The following is a 20,682-nucleotide window of genomic DNA, read 5'->3' as shown; positions in this document are numbered from 1 at the left end:
TAACGCCTTTCCCATTTCGGAAAAGTTACAGCTTTTGTTACAAAGTGCTGACATTAGAGACTCGTTCTGAAAATGATAAATAAACATCTCCTTTGCAGAAAACCTCACCATATCAACAATTACATGTTTTAATCCATTTATATGGTGCTTCCACCATAAAAGTACCTGTGTAAGTTGGTACTATAGAAACAATAATGCATTAGAAAAAAGCACCTTAATATAAACCTCGCAGCCAGCACTACTATCAGAGCTGCTGTTATAGATAATTAATCAACACCTTCAGACCAATCAGAATAGAGAATTCAACATTATAATACCCGTTCAAAAAATGTTGTAATGCGGTATAACACGGGCTCTCATATAGTATCTGTACTGCAAGTTATAACGCAGAGCCTGTTATAGGGGTCAGTCCATCTCAAGTGGTCCAATAATTGTAACGTTGGTTGCATGACTGTTTTTAATTTTTTTTGAGTGATTATGTATTGGCATTGTAACACCACCACCTTTTTTTTTCACTTTGTGTCATGGCACACAACAAATTTAGGTTATACAGCTGTTTACGGAAACCTCAATATCTCGGCTCAGGATGGTCTTAGCTCCTCACTCACAAAAATTAGGAAAATTAAAAATGGTCAAGCAACCTGTATTGGACCACTTGAGATGGAATGACCCATAGTCCATATACATAAATATTATTATAATGTGTAACCTGACATTAGAACATTATAAAGTGTTATGCATGAAACTATAACAGTCTATGAGCAATTACAGTATACAGACTTGTGTTATGCACTATAAGATACTATGCATGCTATACAACATGTTATAAATGTATTTATAATGCATTATGAATACACGCAGTGTTACCAGTATGATCAATTCTTTGCACAAAAGTGTTTTTGAAATGAAAATAATTCATTTGGAACATGAGGTAATGAATTCTGCACTGCTACTACTGTTGAACAAAAAAAAAAAAAATTCTCACAGCGATGTCAGAGTCATTGTTGGTAGCCAGGTAGACCCTGAATGAGTACGAGTCCTGCTGGCCCACTTCCTTATAGACCTGGACAACACCGTGGTGCTCGGCTGGCTTACACGTCTGTACGACCGGGCCCACCGGAGACAGAGACGACACATTCCACTTTATATGACTGCGTGAGTGATCGACTGAAGGCTCGATGAGGCCTTGGTGGTTCTTCACATGTAGGACGCTGAATTTCACCTCATTGTCCTGATCTGATGTGCACAGAACGAGGAAGTTAAAAGCTTACACAGACAGAAAATCTGAATGCAAATTTGAATGAAATTTTAAAGACATTGTTGTTTATATCAGCAATCATGTTCTGCTCACGTCTTAGCAAAATCCATGACTACGTTTAATAAGTCTTTAAATAATTTCACATGGTAGTGTGGACTGGTAATGTACTTTTTACCACGGCACTTCTGAATGCTCAAATCTGATTGGTCAGAAGGTATTGATTTCATATAATTGTAATACAGCTGTGCTCATTCGATGTATTATATTATATTAATACACTATTGTTTCTATAAGAAGGGACTTGTATGATGGAATCTAAGTCTAATAATACATGGATTAAAAACTGTACTGTTATTTAACAAGCAAAATGTGTAATTGTTGATATGGTGAAGTTTTCAGTGAGAAGACTTTTATTTAACATATATAGGAGTGAAAGCTGTAATCTTTTGGTGAGGGAAAGACTATAGCTACTATAACATAGCGATAACAGGAACTTGTTTCATGAAAGTTCCACAACATTAAATGTAAATAAAAATGGATAAAAAGTATGACAGCATTCTTTAATCAATAAAAAATTTTTATACCACAATGCAGTTGAATGCTTGAATCTGATTGGTCAGAAGGTGTGCATTATTTTTGTATGACAGCACAGGTAGTTCCGGCTGTGACATGAATGATAGGTCAATATTAATGCTCTTGTTTTAATACGTTATTGTTTCTATAGTAACAGCTAATATACAGGGACTTGTATGGCAGACACTCTATATAATAATAATACATGGATTTTTAAAAACATGTTATTTGACAAAGTAATACTTATAATCATTGATGTTTTTTCTTAAGAGATATTTATTTAACATTTATGAATGGAGTCTTGGTTGTAAGCACTCTCTGTCTCAGTCACGCTTTCCATTTTCACTCTTTTCTCAAAGTAAAATGACAGGCTGCGCTTTATGTGTGTGAGAGAGAGAGAGAGAGAGAGAGAAAGAGAAAAAGAGAGAGAGAGAGAGGCTCGTTAGGGAAGGACTGTTTTTCATGGCTATAACGCAAGTAAGAACAGGAACTAACTTGCCTTTCAGACGTTTCACAACATTAAATGTAACTGTAAACTGTTAAAATGCACAACGTTCTGATCATTAATAAATTAAAAGTTGACAAATCACTGTGTGATATACGCAGAAGAATCTACTTTGGGGGTAGTGGCACTCCACTTGTGCGTTGTGCCGCATCACACACCCCCCCGGCATGCATTATTGTCTGTCAAGTGTTCTTCCTGTTGGCAAATTGCTGTAGTATAAAAGCAATAAAACACTTTGGGACATGTTGTTACTAAAAAAAAAAATAACTTCAGGGTGGTATCACCTGCATCACACCACCCTGTGATTATTTTTTATAATAGCACAACTCATAGTGTTTTATTACTTAAACATAATTTGTCTTTTTTTTCCTACCTAGCAAGGTGGATGCTATGTTAATGGATATATGTTATATATCAGGTTAGTATTTGATGTAACACTTTAGGGAACAAGAAGATCAAACCTTCATGATTTAGTGCAGATCTCCAGTGTATTTTTAGTCTTCCTGAAGCAACTCATATCACACAGATCTACACTATGACTGGATTCTGCTTCACTTGTAATTATTTTAGATTTCTGCTGAAAGAATATGTAAATGTAGAGTAAAACGTAGACTGCAGATTACTGTAAATAATGTACCTGCCAAGCAGAGTGAATGAGGAAACTGGATGGACTTGAGGATGGAAGGATCACAGTCCACATCGAAAATGGGCCCGGCAAACTTCCACGAGTCACTCAGGAAAGCACTGAACTTGCTCCAGGAAAGGATACGGTAGCGGATCCGGACCCTCTGAGACACCTCAAACACCAGCCCTGTCTCCGAGCACTCATACACTCCCTCGTCCTCTAGTGTCAACCTGGCACAAAATACAATCAGTTTTAAACTGAAACAGCAATTAATGCAGAATTAAAGCATACTTATACAATGGGTATTTCCCCTATAATTCTTACAATGTTAGAATTGAACCTAATTAGAAGATATAAAAAATAAGGTCTATTCTTTAGAAGACTCAGAATAAGATGATACAAAGTAACACATGGATGTAAAAAAAAAAAAACAGCAAATGATAGAAAGAGAAAACAAGATGTTCTTTTACTTACTGCCATCGATTTTCACAGATTTCTTTTGGTGTGACAAGCTGGTAGACTGGTCTCTGTATGTGAAACAAATACTGCTTTAAAAACACAAACAACTTTCCAGACCATGTTCTAAATATGCAAAAATCTCTAATTTGGAAGGATGTAAAGTTTATCAAATGATCTGCAAACCCAAACACAAAATCTGATTTAGTGAAAGGACTCTTTGTTAACTAGGATCATACACTATATGGCCAAAAAAATTGTGGACACCTGACCATCACAACAATATTTGCTTGTTGAACATCCCATGCCACTTTCCCCACTTTGACCTCCACTCTTCTGGGAAGGCTTTCCACTAGGTTTTTGTAACATGGCTGTGGGATTTGCTGATTCAGCCACAAGAGCATTAGTAAAGTCAGGCACTGATGTTGGGCGAGGAGGCCTGAGTTGCAATTCCCATTCCATTTCATCCCAAAGGTGTTCAGTGGGGTTGAGGTCAGGGCACTGTGTGGACCACTTGAGTTCTTCCACATTAAACTTGGCACACCATGTGTTCATGGAGCTCACACTGTGCACAGGGTCATTGTCATCCTGTAACGGGTTTGGGCCCCTTAGTCCCAGTGATGGGAAATTGTAATGTTATAGCATACAAAGACATTCTATACAATTGTGTGCTTCCAACTTTGTGGCAACAGTTTGACATTTGGGTGTGAAGGTCAGGTGTACATATACTTTCGGCCATATAGTGTATCAATGTACTGACTTCTGAGAATGTTTGAAGTATTGTCAATCTCAGCTTCCTTATCAACCCCCACTGAACAAGCAATGAAGTATATAATTTAAAAAAAAATTCACTGTATGGAAGTTGTTTAAAGGTAACACTCTGGCTAAGACATTAATCATACATTTTCTGCTTTAGGTAAGCCCTAAATGATTATTTGTGAACTATAAAGCCAGATTAGCGAAAATGGCGAACTATGGACAAGCTGAGCCATAGCCATAAATAGAGTGTACAAGCCTTTATGATTTGGTTTGTATTTGCATGAAAGGACCAGTATTATGTGATCAGGTGCCATTAGACTGACGAAAAACAGATGCAATCTGAAAATGCAAGCCAAATCTTTTGGGAGGAAAATGAACATCATGCCTCAACATCAAGCACCCATTAACATCCAAACACACTCACCTGAAGAATGTTACATTTTTCACAGAATGGCTTCACGTGGTCTCCTAAGAACATAAGACAAAGCACACAACAGCATTTACTTTGAGCTGACGATTTTGCTCTAAGTGACTAAGGTTCTGATTTAAAAAAAAATAGTTTAACTGCTTACAAGCTAACTGATTGATTGAGCTTTGTTTCGCTGCCCAACACTGCATAATGTACATGCTTCATGATGTTGATCTCACAGACTATTCAGACAAGGCTTGTGCGATATTGATTGTTTTTCTTGATCATGATTTTCCATTTTAAAATATCACGCTAAACAATTTAATCATCCAGAACTGCTAGCCTAAAAAAGAAACATTTCCACCATTTCAGGTTTAAGGATCATGGGTGGGGGGAGGATTTAACATTAATATAATATTATCAACTGTCATAATAATGATTTATTTTACATTAATTGGGTAATATTTTATTTCGCGTTAATGAAGTTAAACATTCTCCATTTATTATGACAGAAAGCGAGTATCTCAGCGTACTGGGGGAAGGAGCAGGGCTTCCAGAAAGTGTATGTTAATACCAGAGAGTTCAACACACCTGCAGAAATCAATCCAGATTCACATCATCTGACAGTTTACTGGCAAGATAAAGACTGCTTTTTGGCGTATTTTTGAGTGAGAACTTGTTTTAGTGTTACCTTTCCTGTCTTCTGTCTCCAGACCATGGTCAGGAGGCTCCCCTGTTCTCAGAGAGCTCCGGGGTCAGATCACGCTAAACTTTCTGTAACTCTGGGGTAATTTCCATATTTTCGGGTCGTTTCCCTTCACAATGATGAGTCAGAAGAGCGTGCTGCTGAATGAGTGGCATTTATCCCAGGCGGTTTTACTTCCACAGACAGCTCTTCAGCTCAGACACACTCACAGCCCCAAACCCCATCCCAAACTACAATACCCATAATGCAATACACCTAAACATTAATGCTTCACTCTCTAACACTAGCTTATTTTGCAGAGCTCCTTGTCTGGTAATATATAATAGGCGAAAAATGTCACTGGATATCGTGGCAACATAATATCATGTAGGGCCGATAATATCATTATATCGCGCAAGCCCATTTGAGAGCAGGGAAGTGGTAGCTCAGTGGTTAAGACGTTGGCCTACTGATTGGAAGGTTGAGAGTTTGAATCCCTGCACCACCAAGCTGCTACTGCTAGGCCCTTGAGCAAGGCCCTTAACCCTCAACTGCTCAGTTGTATAAATGAGATCATTGTAAGTTGCTCTGGATAAGGGCATCTGCCAAATGCCATAAATGTAAAAAAAAAAAAAACTTTTAATTAATTTTCAACACACCATACTACATATCACACATCATACTACCAACTTTCTGGTCAAAATAGCATGAGATAATTTTATAACAGGGTAGAAAAATACAGACAAGTACAACCACAAATCTGTGACACAGCCAGAAATCAGAGAAGCTAGGAGAACTCAATACAGTGTGGCTAACAATCATGATTCAAGCAGGTACATTGTGGTTCCACTGTTTCTCAGATTGATCACAGTGATTAGAAATTGAAATATTACTCACAGAAAAACACAAATTAAGTCATGACACCAACTGCAGAGTGTAATATAAAGAGCTCCCATACTTTCTGTTGTAACATGCCCCACCATTTCACAAAACAAATGTGTTTTATTCTAAATGAAGTGATTTCACAGGCCACAACGTGTTTCATTACACCGTCCAACTAATCGATAATGAGAATTCGTTGTCGAGTATTTTTATTATCGAATTTGTTGATTAGTTGTTGCAGCCCAACGCAGTTACAATGGAGTTAAATAGTAGAAAAATCAAACGTAAGGGTGATTACGTTAGAGTGCAGTTCGTCAAATGTTCGACTCTGGTAAACTTTTTCTTTAATAGACAATTTTTATACACTGCCATGTATTGGTACATGCTGTCCCTGTAAGCTTTATTTGAAAATCATAATTTGCAACAACACTGATTCAAGAAACAAGGACTTCCTCTGTTTAGTTTCTGGACAATCTCTTAATAATAGGTTTTCATAAAGACATGCAGTCAAGCAAGAAAGAGAAATTACCATTTCTCATGTCTCTTCTGGTCTCTGCGTGTGAGTCTGAAACAGAAAGCACAGCCACCCCTCACTGAGATGAATCAGTGCCTCATCACAAAAAGGTCGAAAGCGTTAAGAAGGTCATTTGATTCTTACCGTCAGTGACGCCTTCAGCACATGGTTCCACATTTTCTGTCAGTAGATATGCACATAAATAAAAGTATCATACACACTTCAGTAAAGGTTTAAGTGGTAATAAAGCTCCTATAAATACAAATTGCTTGACCAGCAATCCATCATAGGGTGCTGTGGTATAAAGTGCCTGTCTAATGAAGAGGAGATCCTGGGTTGGTGCAGTTTTACTGAGAAAGACTCCCAGGGAGAAATGGGCAGTGTTTTACTATTATAAATCTTGTTGCATTTTGTCTATGTGAGTTCACTGAAAAAAAAATTACAGAAGCACATTTGGTGTCCTGCCCTTCATTACTGGCAAAAACAACTCAGATTATCAAAAATATCATTACATTAAACATAGCAAATGTAACATGCAAAACTGACTACACTACATCAATACTAATTAATGCCTTTAATCAGCTTTATTATACCACAGTGCTCTTGAATTCTCAAATCTGATTGGTAGGAAAGTTATAGCTATAGTATACATACTGTGCAAAAGTCTTAGGCACATGCAAAGAAACGCTGTAGAGCAAAGACGCCTTCAAAAATAGTGAAATTAAATGTTTCTAGATTAAAAAAACACTATAAAAAGCAATAAACAGTAATAAATAAAAACAAAGTCAATATTTAGTGGGACGATCCTTCGCTTTAAAAAAAAAAGTAGTCTCAGGTACAATGTGTGCAGTTTTATAAGGAAATGAGCTGTAAGTGTTACTGAGCATCTTGCAGAAGCAGCCACAGTTCTTCTGGAGACTTTGACTGTCGCACTTGCTTCTTATTTTTGCAGCAAAACGCAGCAGCCTTCATTATGCCATCATTATTTTTTGTCTGAAAAGTGTCTCTTATGTAATATACTGCTTTCTTTACTGTTAAACTAACATTTAATTTAGTGCTGGAAAACTAATGTTTGGAAACCTAAAATGTTTTTTTGTACTGAATCAATAATGTAGAAGTCATAAAATAAAAATCTATAACAAAGTTTGTACTAAAAAAATAGGGTGCCTAAGACTTTTGCACAGTACTGTATTTAAAGCTATAGTAGCAATTATTCTTTCTATAGCAGCAAACTCATTCACTGCATACACTCCATAAACTAAGAGTATTCGTAAACAAAAAAGTGTTGTGATGTAGCGAAGTATAAATATATAATTTTATGTAATTATATATAAAAAATATAATTGTTGATATGGTGAAGTTTTCTGTAAGGAGATGTTTATTCAGGACTTTTGTAAGGAGTCTCCAGGGTGAGTACTCTGTAACAGTCAGAGGTAAAGCCGTAACTTTACGTTTTCCACCACAGGAAAGTCCTCAGGATGGAGGATGGTACACGTTGCAGCTTCTCAGTAACAAGCTGCATTTTCTCCTGTTTTATTATCTTCAAGAGAAAGTGAGGGAACATCCTTTTATAGCTGCTATAACATAAGTGACTACAGGAGCTAATTTGTTTTGTGGGCGTGCCACAACATTAAACGTAACTATAAATGGATAAAAGTGTCATTCTTTAGTGTAATAACAGGTGGTGCACACTCTTCCCCTTGACTGTAGACTGAGAGAGTACAAGATAAGCAAGGCAGGAACAAATAACTACACTGAAATGACTGGGAATATCCTAACCTGGATCCCCCTCATTTTCCTCTTCCTCCTCCTCTTCTTCATCTGCGCTCTCTTCTGACGATGATTCTGCACTTTCTGAATGCAAGAAGAACAAAGGTGTTTGAAGCACAGATCTCGAATACTCCTCATGTTCATTTAAAATGCTAGATAATGCATTAATAATTTCATAACTAAGTTTTGTTTACAAGTAATGCTCATACATAGAGACATGTGAGGCAGGGCCCCATTCTATTGCTTAATCGTTCACAGTTAGTTCCATTAAGTTATTCTTACGCATAGTGTTCAGATATGGGAAATGCAACAAGGACTAATTGATGCCCAGTTATCATGCTGCCCCAAGCTCTCTCTACAAACATTTTTATTGAAGGACCAGCAGCAGGCAGGACAGTTAATAAAATGGTTGTCAGGGTCAAGATCTTTACACCAAATTGGTTTCCACAAAAAAAGGCAACGTGTATGTGTATACAGTGTGTCTATTATGTACAGAACCATTTCTTTTGTAAGATATACTGTAAACATTAATAGAGGCAAAGGGAGATTATGGAGTGGTTAATATTCGTACATCAGAAATGCATGCATCTTGTTTTCCACACAAAAAATGAGAATAAGAAAAAATGTAACTTCCTTTTCCAAGGTCTGATTTTGTTGGGCTAGTTTCAGGTCTTGTGTGCACTTTTTGAGATGTAGTGTGGCTGGAAATAGCATACGGCGATGGGAAACACACCTGCTGTACCCAACACAGGTGAACAAAGGTACGTCTAATACAAGCTGCTAGACTGTATGCTGGACCATTGTATGTTGTTGACACTGAAATGCCTATTACAGGATTACTCTAAAAATTCAAGGATTGAGGCTATGGCGTTAGCCTTGCCCCCTCAAAATATACGGTCACGAGCTGCTGCTGGTTTAGACGAGTCATATTTAATAAGAGAATTCAGTAATTTGAACTGAAATCCAAACTACTATGTCTATAAGAAAAGAACCAAGAATACACACCAACATGGCAATGTATACTTTACCTGAGCTGCTGTACTCATTGTCAATATGACTGCCTGTTTTGGAAGCAAAATAACAAGCCATTTAGGGAACACATCCAGAAATTCTATGCAAACATATAATTAAAGTATCACAAAACTAGACAACTTTAATTCAGTGCATTTTATTAATATTAATTGCACCAGTTTTAACAGCTCCCAATAAGAGTAGTAGATGTTCATAACAGTGAAGTCAGAATAAAAAAATTCTGTCCAAGACCCACTGTATTTTACTCCAAAAAAACCACCATAACACTCAAGTTTAAGCGTTTATCCATCTGTCACCATCTAGAAGGTACATGTGCTGATTTGAAATTTCTGTTTAGTGAAAAGTATTAGTGTTCTGTTTGAGACACTACAAAAATACAACAGTAAATAATGTATGGTCTAAAAATAATGCAAGCCATAAAGAGAGTTCATGATATTCATCATAATACATATTATACATATATATCCCAATAGCAAATGTTGCAGTCATAATAATTGGATCAAAATGATTAATGCTCAAAACCAAATCTAAAGAAATGGTACTATTCAATTTTCTTTTTTTTAAATGGAGGCATTTATTTAAATGCCCGGCAATGACCCCCAAGAAAGCAGGCAGCAATTGGCTATAGGCCTTTCTTAGCTTCTGCCATCTCTAACAGTTTCATTAGTATCTAATAGTGTTTAGCTATTATTTTAGCCTCCTGGTTAATATCACAACCAGCCATCACTGGTGATGTCCAAAATTTGTAGATTTCTGTTTGACTTAGAGTAAAGTCAGTCTCTGGGAAACAGCTTGATATACAGATGTAGTGGGAAGGAAGTGATTATCTCTGAAAATGCTTCAGCGCTCCACTCCTGAGAGATGATTACCGAGATCAAGGACAGCTACAGTAATTATCAAACAGCTGACACAAGGAGAAGTAGTACAGAGCTAACAGGAAGACATGAGGCTTGACTGAAGGCTTGACTGAAGTGAGAAATAAGGCTGTAGTGCTCTCTGGTGGAGGAATGGAGATATGAATGTCTTACCTTTCAGATCTGAAGCAGGAATGTCTCCATTTCTGTAGAGAGAAAGAGAGACAGATAGAAAGACATTTATTATTGGTCCCATAATAGAAATTGGCAGGATACTGAAAAAGTCAAGTAAGTATAAAGCAGAACATATCATTTAAGTAAAACTGTAAGATATATTCAGTAGATTTCTGTGTTAGTGAAATTGATGATGTCGTGCTTGATTTACATCATGAACTATTCCTTCAAATTTACAACAGAAGATTTAGAATTAAGTCAAACACATTAAACTCACGGCAGACCCAGTGATAAAAATAACTTCTTGACTGCTCTAACACACTCGATTCACATTATCCAATAAGAAATACTGAGCTGAGAAAACAGTGAACTATTCTGAGCACATGGCAGACCATTGTTCTCTGTATGAACCATGCAGAGGTATTATTTAAACTAAAACTGTGTGTGCTTGCTCAGTAGAGGTTATTGGCAGAGAGTTTCTTCCAAAGAGCAGTAGGCATGCAAACTGAGGCAACTAATTACTGATCCGCTTTTATTTGGCCGCTGATGTTAAATGAGAAAAATAAAATTGAACTTAACTGTACGTAATATTAACAAATTTCAGAAAAACGTCAGAGTAATTCCAAGGTCACTGTATGCACTTATTTCTGGTCTATTGGTGGAAATTTAGTCCTTATTGCACTTATGTCACTTTAAAAGCTCTGTGCTTGGGATGGATTCTGACTTGCTCATAAGTCATTTTAAATAATATCATCTAAATGTGAATAAATGCAAAAATAAAATCTAAAGAATTTATATATTCTGATACACCCTTTGAAAATACTGTCCAAATGTAGAGGTATCTACAGAGGTATATAGAGGTAGTGTAGTAAAATACTCAAGGTTTTGGTAGGTAGTCTTTTTATGCTTTCAATGTTAAGGTCAGCTGCATGGCAATTCATTGAATGTGATTCAGTGTCTCATTAATATTAGAGCTCAAAGCCATCAGTGATTGCTCATCCATTTTTCAGTTCTCAAATTCTGGATTTTCAATTCTCAATTCCAGTTATCATTATGCATTGATTCTGCTGGCACACTGCCTCAATATCACCTCAATGTAACCACAGTTTCTGACCCACAATCATTGTGTACTGCGTGTTAGAGTCATGTGACACATGCAAAAAAGCAGCTGCTCTATTTTCCCAAACAAAATCCATAGGCAAATATGTCCTGGAATATTGTTTTCTCCCGTAAGGGTATCATTACAGGAATGTGCTGAATAAAGAGGAGTGAAGCTGCTGTGAATTTCTAAAATTCTACACTTTAATTTGATACAACTGAAGCAAATGTATGTCTTTTTGATACTACAGTCTGTCAGTGAAAGGTATGTCTTGATATGAGCACTGCATTGGTACAGACTTGTCCATGTTTATAATTCCACGATGGAGGAATGAACTACCTGTGGACACATCTCCTGTTAGTTACTCTCTGAGAGCCTCCAGCCTGACAGCGATGATGTCACTGCCAATCAGGAAACTTATACACGGATGCAGAAAGTTTTTTTTAATTTAGTTAAATTTGCATTGTAAATGAGTACATATAACTTGTGTAGGCTACACATCATACACTTTCAAAAAGTGCTGCTTTGTTTACTGTTCATGCTGTGAGCAGCCATGTTGATTTGATGCTATGTGCTGCACACGGGGTTGAAAAAACCTTCCTGACTTTCTGACTGAGTAGAAATTCCGAGTTGCATTTTCTTTGCTCTTTCCTAGTCGGATGTTGGAAATTCTGAGTTACGAGTTTTAGTCGAAGCACATCATATCACAGTCCCGTTCCCATTCTGACCTCTTTAGCTCTCTCTGTAGTTAGGCTGTGTTTTGATAAGCTGGCTTCAGGTAAATAATTTACATAAATGCATGTGACTAGCCACAAAAGAGGATTTCTTACAGAAGGTGCAATGGTTCATGTTTAAAAAACTGAAGTCCCATACATTGCATCTGCTCTGTTTCAGTATTCTTTCAAGTGCTTGGTTCGGTCATCTGAAATACTTTACTGAGTCACCATCTGGACTGTGGTCCTCTAGTTGGCAACCCCAATCTAGCGTGTGTGTGTGTGTGTGCATGACTCTAAATATAAATAAATTAATGCAATAAATGTGCAAAATAATACATCTTATGTTTAAGGATGTACTAATTCTTAAAATGCACTAGTGAGGATGAATTTCCAGACCAACAAAGTACATTTAGCCTGCTTTCTTTACCATCAGCCTTGCTGTGTTTTTTTTCCACTGCCCCGACTAGTCGACAGTGGTTTGTGCCAGCATGTGTGTGTGTGTGTGTGTTCATCTGTTCTTCCTACAACTATCCTGCACTTGTTTCTAGTGTAAACTTGCATCACTGTCAACTTCCTGAACAGGATTCTTCATTTTGCTTTTGATAAAAGTGATAAGTTAAAAAAAAAAAAGTAATGGTGTGGAGGAAGTAGAAAGCAGGAAAAACAAACGACTGTTTCACTTTGATAAAATCAACTGTAGCATGCAGCTGGGAAATACTAACTGAACACAACACACCTCTTTCACCACTCTTTCATTCGCACACTTTTTGCACTATCAGTAGAGACACAATAACAGGAAATGGAGGCGTGTCCACTATCTCGCACCATTCACGCTCAGTGACCCACTTCCACATCACACAGCTGCAGCCTGGCTGGCTTTAACCCTACTGTTCTGTTCACTGCTGAGCAACAGAGGGATCATTCATCCAGGCTGCCTCTTTGCAGTTTATAGTGATATAATTGTGAAATATATCTTAGAATGCCTGATATGGTATCTTAACTTTATCTAACAGATGTTATTTATGGAAATGAAAACATTTTCAAATGATTAGGTTTCTCCTGAATTGACCTGAGTTGTAAAAACTGTTCCACACGTCCTAAAAATTTACAGTAGGTTGTTTTTTACATTATATATAATCATTAAATATATATCACATCATGCAGCAAACTTCAGGATCCTAAAGTCAAGTGTAATAATTATCAGACAACTAAACATGCAAGGGTGTTTACATCGCAGGCATGAAAAACTTAAAATGACAAACCACCTGGGCTTTGAATGCAGCTGTGAAAAACGCTTTCAAACGTGTTTGTACATGTCAGTGCAGGAAAGAGAAAGGCCTCAAGACAGAAAGCATTGAAAACCACAGGACCAGTTTAGCTCATAGCAGAAATCAGCCATGTTTGTGTTTTGCGTTTTGTTTTTTTTTAATGCAAAAAGTGCACACTTTGAGGTGAGACAGTGGCGTGGTGTTCCGGTCACAGAGGCGCCAACATTGCTAGCAAGAATATCTTAGCAAGGAAGGCAGGAAAAAAAACCTGAATTTTATTACAAATATCTTACGTGTATCACATTAAAAGTATAGAAGAATAACTTATTTGTAGATACACAAATAGCATATACAAAAGGTCATTTGGCGCAACAGAAATGAGTCCTATCTTCCAGAGGTCGCGAGTTCCATCCAGGGCCGGGAGTCAGTTATGACTGACTTTTTTAGATAGCGCATATATGAACTGATCACATGATACCATCAAGCTGCACACAGCAACAGTATATGTTTCAGTTACTGGAGTATGTATCAGTTTAACTTATTTTTAGCATCAGTAAGAAAATACTGAGGAAAAAGTATGATATGATTACTACTCCATTCAAAAAGAGGACAGCCTCACTTTCTTGTTTTCTACTGGCTCACAAAACAGGGGTTTGCGACTTCACAGGTAAAAGTTCACCTAGATAAAAAGTCAGCGCAAAGCGAAAGTCGCCGCTATCTGGAACAATTCTATTTCAGTGAATTACCTTTTCTGCCAGATGAATTTTATTCATGTTTTTTTTCTGCTTTAGCCTCATTTTAATGTGTAGCACTTAAAATTGTAAATGTTATTACTAAACCATAGACATCAGGCACCTCTGAGGTCTAAACATCAGGCACCTCTGAGGTCAGCCTGCAGGAACTACTTTCCAAAACATATCTAGCTTCCTATTATTGCTTTACACATTACCCTGATATACTATCAGGTCTAGCCTGTTTAGTGAGTGCTGTTTACGCAGGTTTGTGTTTACACTACTATCTATTACAATGAGAGAGGGCTGCAGGACAGCGACTTGATGGAATCAGGCCAAGTTCTTGTGGCCATTAGAGAAAATGAGTCAGGTGTTTCTGTGAGGTTCCACTTCTATACAGAGCTGTTGAAGAAAACAAGAGGGAGTTGATGTACACACACTACGCACAATCCTACAAATAGGGCATTTCCATTGAAAAATAGCTAGAGGCATTAAATGGGCAAAGCATTGCATTCAGAGACACATCGGTGTCAAATATCAGCTGGAATAATGAAAATGGTGCAAGTGTATTTGACTCAAGAAGTGATTTCAAGCTTCTGTTACAGATAACTACAGTAGGGATGAGTCAGAGAGGTTTGTTATTTTACAGCACAATAAAGGAGATGGGGAATATCCAAATACATATACAGGACATTAAGCATAGCACAAAGAATGCAGCAATACCAGATTTTGTACACTGCTTTATCTAAATGGTTGTTTGTCAACATACTACCAGTAAGGATTGCAGTCACTGGATTGAAATATTTAAGAAGTTACACTACAGGCAAAAGCTGTAAACTTTCTTATAAAACACAATTTTCCCAAAATATTTAGGAATTATACTGATAGATGTGTTAGGTGATTAAAAGTAGAATACAGGGTCATTTTGTTTTCAACTGTTCTTATTATTATGTAAGTAAAGCAGAAAGCACAGCAGGATGTGCTGTTACAGGAAAATAACATGATTAGCACCCTGAAGTTTAATATTTTCCTTTACCAGCATGTCCAATCATGTTTTAATCCTCTTATACCACAACAATTTTCCAAAGACTAATTTTTTAAAAATTTATTAATGAATGACATTGTATCCTTTAACCATTTATAGTAACATTTAATGTTGTGAAATGTCCACAATACAATAAGCGAGTTCCTGTTATCGCTTACATTATAACAGCTATAAACAGCTGTTCCATCGTCTGCTTCTCTTTATTCTCTCTCCTGAAGTTAATAGACTATAGTATAGTTAAACACTAAGAATGCAGCTTGTTACTGAGAAAATGTAAACTCTTCTTTCCCGTGAAGGAAAACTTACTGACTGTTGCAAAATATTGACACTGGAGACTCCTTCCAAAAATGTTATTTCTGTCACAAAACAGTCCTTGCATTAAAGGAATACTCCAGAGCTCAACTTAATCTGTATTCACCAAAGCTGTAACATACTGCATGTGAAATTACTCCAGACAAGAATTTCAACACATTTTACTGCAGTGAGGAAAGAACAGACAACCATTTTGCTCAAAACTCAAGTATAACTGACGATAAGTTTGGAGGCAGCTGTAAGATTTTGACCAGTGTAGTTGTTTTCAGCAGTGGACAGGGGTCAGCATGGGCTCTCTGACCGGTCTGTGGCTACGCAGCCTCATACGTAGCAAGCTGCGATGCACTGCGTGTTCTGATACCTTTCTGTCAGAGCCAGCATTAACTTTTTCACAATTTGTGCTAAAGTAGCTCTTCTATAGGATCAGACCAGAAGGGCTGGCCTTCGCACCCCACACACATCAGTGAGCCTTGGGTGCCCATGACAGTGTCGCCGGTTCACTGGTTGTCCTTTTTTGGACCACTTTTGGTATATACTAACCACTATGTAACGGGAACACCCCAAACCTACCATTTTGGAGATGCCATCACAATTTGGCCCTCCTCAAAGTCACTCAGATCCTCATGCTTGCCCATTTTTCCTGCTTCAAACACATCCACTTCAAGAACTGAATGTATTTTTCAATAGGTTCAGCATGCTGTCCTTCTCCCCCACCTGCAGCAGCCACACATCCTTGCTCATCTCCCCCACTCTCTTACCTCAACCACTACCACCCCAGACCCCTCCCCTCAACAACCACACACCCACTCACACCCCGTAACCATTCACCTTCCCTCAACCCCCAAAGGCTATCTTCCCACTCCCCTCCCCACCTATCTGTTACAACCAGCCAAGGAGGAGTCTGCTGAAGAAGCTAAACCTGGGCAAGGCTGCAGGCCCAAGGTACTGAAGGTCTGTGCCAACCAGCTATGTGGGATCCTTCAGCAACTCTTCACCCTGAGCCTGCATCAGGAACATGGCCTGTGCTGTGGGAAACATCCTGTCTGGTCCCTATTGCAAAGAAGATGGCTCCCTCATCCCAGAATGCCTACAGACCAATTGCACTCACATCACATGTAATCATGGTTCTGAAGAGACTGGTCTTGGCCCACCTCAGACTTCAGGTGAGCTCATTCCTGGACCCCCTGCAGTTTGCCTACCAGCCACAGGTAGGCGTAGATGATGCAGTAATCTGTTGACTGCAGACAGTCCACTCCCACTTGTAATAGAACAATACCACAGTAAGCATCATGTTCTATGATTTCTCAAGTGTATTCAATGCCATCCAACCCCTCATACTAAGTAAGAAGATGGGTAAAATGAAGGTCGACACATCCGTGATCTCCTGGGTGTTTGATAGACCACAGTTTGTGCAGCTGAGGACTACTGAGCAACACCAAAGAACCACAGGGAACTGTGTTATCCCCATTCCTCTTCACCCTGCACACCACTGACTTTCAATACAAGTTGGATCTTGGACCCAGAAGATGGTGGGTGACTTCAGAAGGAAAAGGACCACAATCAGACAGATAAACATCATGGGACAGGATGTTGAGCTTGTTGACACCTACAAATTCCTTGGTGTTCATCTCGACAACAGGCTGGACTGGAAGGTCAACACAGGGGCTGTGTACAGGAAGGGGACAAGCAGACTATTTTCTGAGGATGCTCAGGTAATGCATGCAGCAAGATGTTGGAGATCTTCTACCAGTCTGCTGTTACAAGTGCTGTCCTCTTGGGGCAATATGCTGGGGAGCAGTTTTAGAGCCTGAGAAGCAAGGAAGCTCAACAAACTGATAAAGAAGGCTGGCTCTGTCCTGGGATGCCCCCTGGACAGTCTTGAGGTGGTTGTGGAAAGGAGGACACTAAGAAAACTATTATCCATCCTACTGATCAAACAGTGGAGCACCTTTTGTAAAAGGCTCATTAAGCTCCGCTATAACAAGGAATGGTAGGAGGTCGTTCCTATCAACAGTGATCACCTTGTACAACAATTCATTACTGGGCTGGGACATTATTGTGCATTAGAGCCTATTCCTAGAGTAAGCTCACTGGACATATGTTGTATTTTTCTGCATTGGATCACATTCTGCTTACTGCACTGATGATACTCATAATATTACAGCACTGTACAACTGTGGACACTCTGGTGATCACAGCTACTCTGCTATGACTACTCTCCGTGGTTCCATATCTGCTGTTTTGCACTGTTTGCACTATACATTACACTAATCATTCATTTCTCTGGGGTTAAAACTCCAGTATTGCAATGGCACTTTCACATCATTCAGTGGACTTGTAAGACTATACTCACTTTGTACTTTATACACAGTATACTGAACTGACACTTTTCACATTTAACTAGAAGGCTATTCTCACTCTATATTTGTATATAGTTTTTTTTTTTTACTGAATATGTTTATGTTTATTTTTATTACTCTGAATACACTTGCTTGCACACTGTACTTTTTGGATTGCTGCTGTCATCTCTGAATTTCCCTCAGGTATTAATAAAGTGATCTATCTATCTATCTATCTATCTATCTTTTTTTTTATCATTGCCTTTTAGAGATCGGAGATTATAGTTTTTGTTCCTTTAAAGTGACACAAAACAAGCTTGGGCAAAATTTCCCACCCGGACACACGACAGTGTCAAATATCAGCCGGAACAATGCAAAAGGGTGCATGTGTATCCAACTCAGGTGCTGGTTTCAAGTTCCTATTTTCTGCAGTAGGAATAAGTCAGAGTTTGTTATTCAGCTTGAGTTAAATCCACTGCCAATTGCTGTTCCAGGAATTATCCGCTGCTCAGTCTGGATTTTTCTGATTCAAGTCCATTTACGTTATTATCAAATAGATTAGGAAGGCATTAAAAAGGAAAAGATGAAATCTTCTTGACCTGACTATAGAATCCTACACTGTTTGAGGGACTTTTTAATTAAGAATGAAATATCACACTGGTGCACTTTCTGAATTTTGAATGAGGACTGCCATGCTTAACTGTTTGTAGTGATGAGTCAAAGTCAAATGCAAAACAAAACAGGTGTAATGTAAACAGAATTATATACAGTTCAAACAGCGTGACAGCATGAAACAAGAGTCAGATATTACAATGAGAAAATACGCTCCTCCACTGCTCCTTTGCCAAACACTGGGGCAGCATGACTTGTGCCCCAATTTGTCTCTATTATTGATTCCCATTGCAGTTCCTATTTTGACCACTAGGTGCAATAATAACTAAGGGTGCATCTCAATCAGCTCCCTAGTTCAGTAGTCAGGGCACTGATCAGGGAGTCAGCCATTTTAAGGGCTGTCTCAATCGCAAAATCCCTCCACCGTAACACCGTAACATTCGCTCCCTAAAAAAATCCCGCAAAAACCAGGGAGCATCGATGCTTGCTATGTTCCCTTACTGGAATTGACATCATATTTCCTGAAGCCTCTCAGCTTGGAAAAAAAAAATGGCGGGAAAAACTCTCAGCCAACTTCGTCTACAAATGTCAGTAGCTTGTTATCGTTGTTGTAGCTCTCGAATTATTACTTACATTAGTGATGTTTAACTTTATTGACATCCTATATACAGTTTGTTTGAGTCTAATGACTTGTAAGTGTTTAATGATTTAAAAAAAATCAACTACCTAGCCTACGATCCTGCTTGAACTACCATGACAGAAATGCATGTGATTAAGCTAACAAATTTATATGACGTATAAAACCTAAATATTTTATATGTTTGGGTTTTTAGTGACTGACGAGGAAATTAGAAGATTCACCAGAAATTGAGTCATCAGTGTCCCAATGCGTAGTGAGCCAGGGCCCTCACCAGGGCCTGGACTCGTGTTCACGACCTAGAGAGCTGACTGAGACGCACCATACAATACATGGGGCAGTGAGTGTGCTGCCCCACTACTGCACAACATCCAGATGGGTGAGCAAATCAGCGCACTATTGGCTTATATGTGTCAAAAAGTGATTTTTTACATCTCTCAAAAGAAATAATTAACATTTCACAGGGGTTTAGAATGTACAGGGTGTCTAGAGGAATGCTGGTATGTGTTAATTAGCTGATACACCGCCATAACAACACACACATAGCGGGGCTCCTTCTTGTAGTGTGTCTTATTACACTATTATAAGTCATACCCTATGTAGTGGACGTATACAGCGCGTGGAGATGGAATTGGGATACAGCTTGCATAGATGCGAGGATGAAAGCGTTAGTGTTTATTACACAGGAAACAAAAGCATCATGGCGCATCATCAGCACTTTCAAATGACATCAGGGCTTCAAAGCGGGGTGTTATTACGCTGTTAGTGCGCATACAACGAGGATTAGACGTCATGTCGCTTACTAGCATCTGAAAATCCTCCCGTGTTACACCGAGGAGCGGATTAATACACAGTAACAGTGATGAAGTGACAAATTAGCATCACTTACCCGTCTTCTACTTCTTTTGTGTCGCCGTAATTTGCCATGCTCGCCACCATAGTTCATCCACCCACACACACACACACACACACACACACACACAGAAGGGCCGGTTTTAATCTGAGCCACCTGCGCGTGCGACGCGAATCGTGCGCGAGACGTCTGTTATATAAAAGAGGAAGAAGATGAGCGTGAGCAGAGCGCGCGCCGTCCTGCTCTCACCTGCACAGAGATAACACACACACACACACACACACACACACACACACATACACACACACCGCGGCTGGAGCACACACTCATCCACAACACCTCACAACTGCAGATTATTCTCTCCACCGATCAACCTACAGTCTATAAAAACACCATCTGTGTTTGTTTATTTATTTTCTCCCCTCGACTGAGAAACAATCAGTCCGCGCGCATGAATCAGTCCGAGTGAAAGCAGAGATGTTTTCATCATAGCGCGACGTTAGGAATACACGCCGATCTCAATGACGTATGGATGGATGCTCGAGCCGCCTGTTGCTTGTTTGCGGAGAGATGC

The 20,682-nt window shown here is 38.6% G+C and overlaps 1 protein-coding gene across 1 annotated transcript in view; it reads right to left on the bottom strand.

Annotated features, from left to right (window-relative positions):
- The window catches only part of si:dkeyp-97b10.3 (NACHT, LRR and PYD domains-containing protein 1a allele 5), a 29,984-nt gene extending 9,302 nt beyond the window's left edge, over positions 1-20,682 (bottom strand). The window contains exons 1-10 of the mRNA XM_026941193.3: positions 20,145-20,682; positions 10,497-10,528; positions 9,465-9,497; positions 8,446-8,520; positions 6,811-6,846; positions 6,682-6,717; positions 4,601-4,644; positions 3,436-3,488; positions 2,974-3,191; positions 986-1,236 (exon numbers count right to left, since the gene is read on the bottom strand). Coding sequence (XP_026796994.3) covers positions 986-1,236; positions 2,974-3,191; positions 3,436-3,488; positions 4,601-4,644; positions 6,682-6,717; positions 6,811-6,846; positions 8,446-8,520; positions 9,465-9,497; positions 10,497-10,528; positions 20,145-20,194 — 828 coding nt within the window. The 5' untranslated portion in view covers positions 20,195-20,682. The remainder of the gene's footprint in view (positions 1-985; positions 1,237-2,973; positions 3,192-3,435; positions 3,489-4,600; positions 4,645-6,681; positions 6,718-6,810; positions 6,847-8,445; positions 8,521-9,464; positions 9,498-10,496; positions 10,529-20,144) is intronic.

Source organism: Pangasianodon hypophthalmus, chromosome 21 (genome assembly GCF_027358585.1).
Source record: "Pangasianodon hypophthalmus isolate fPanHyp1 chromosome 21, fPanHyp1.pri, whole genome shotgun sequence".
Lineage (NCBI taxonomy): Eukaryota > Metazoa > Chordata > Actinopteri > Siluriformes > Pangasiidae > Pangasianodon > Pangasianodon hypophthalmus.
This window is presented reverse-complemented; position numbering and strand designations above follow the sequence as displayed.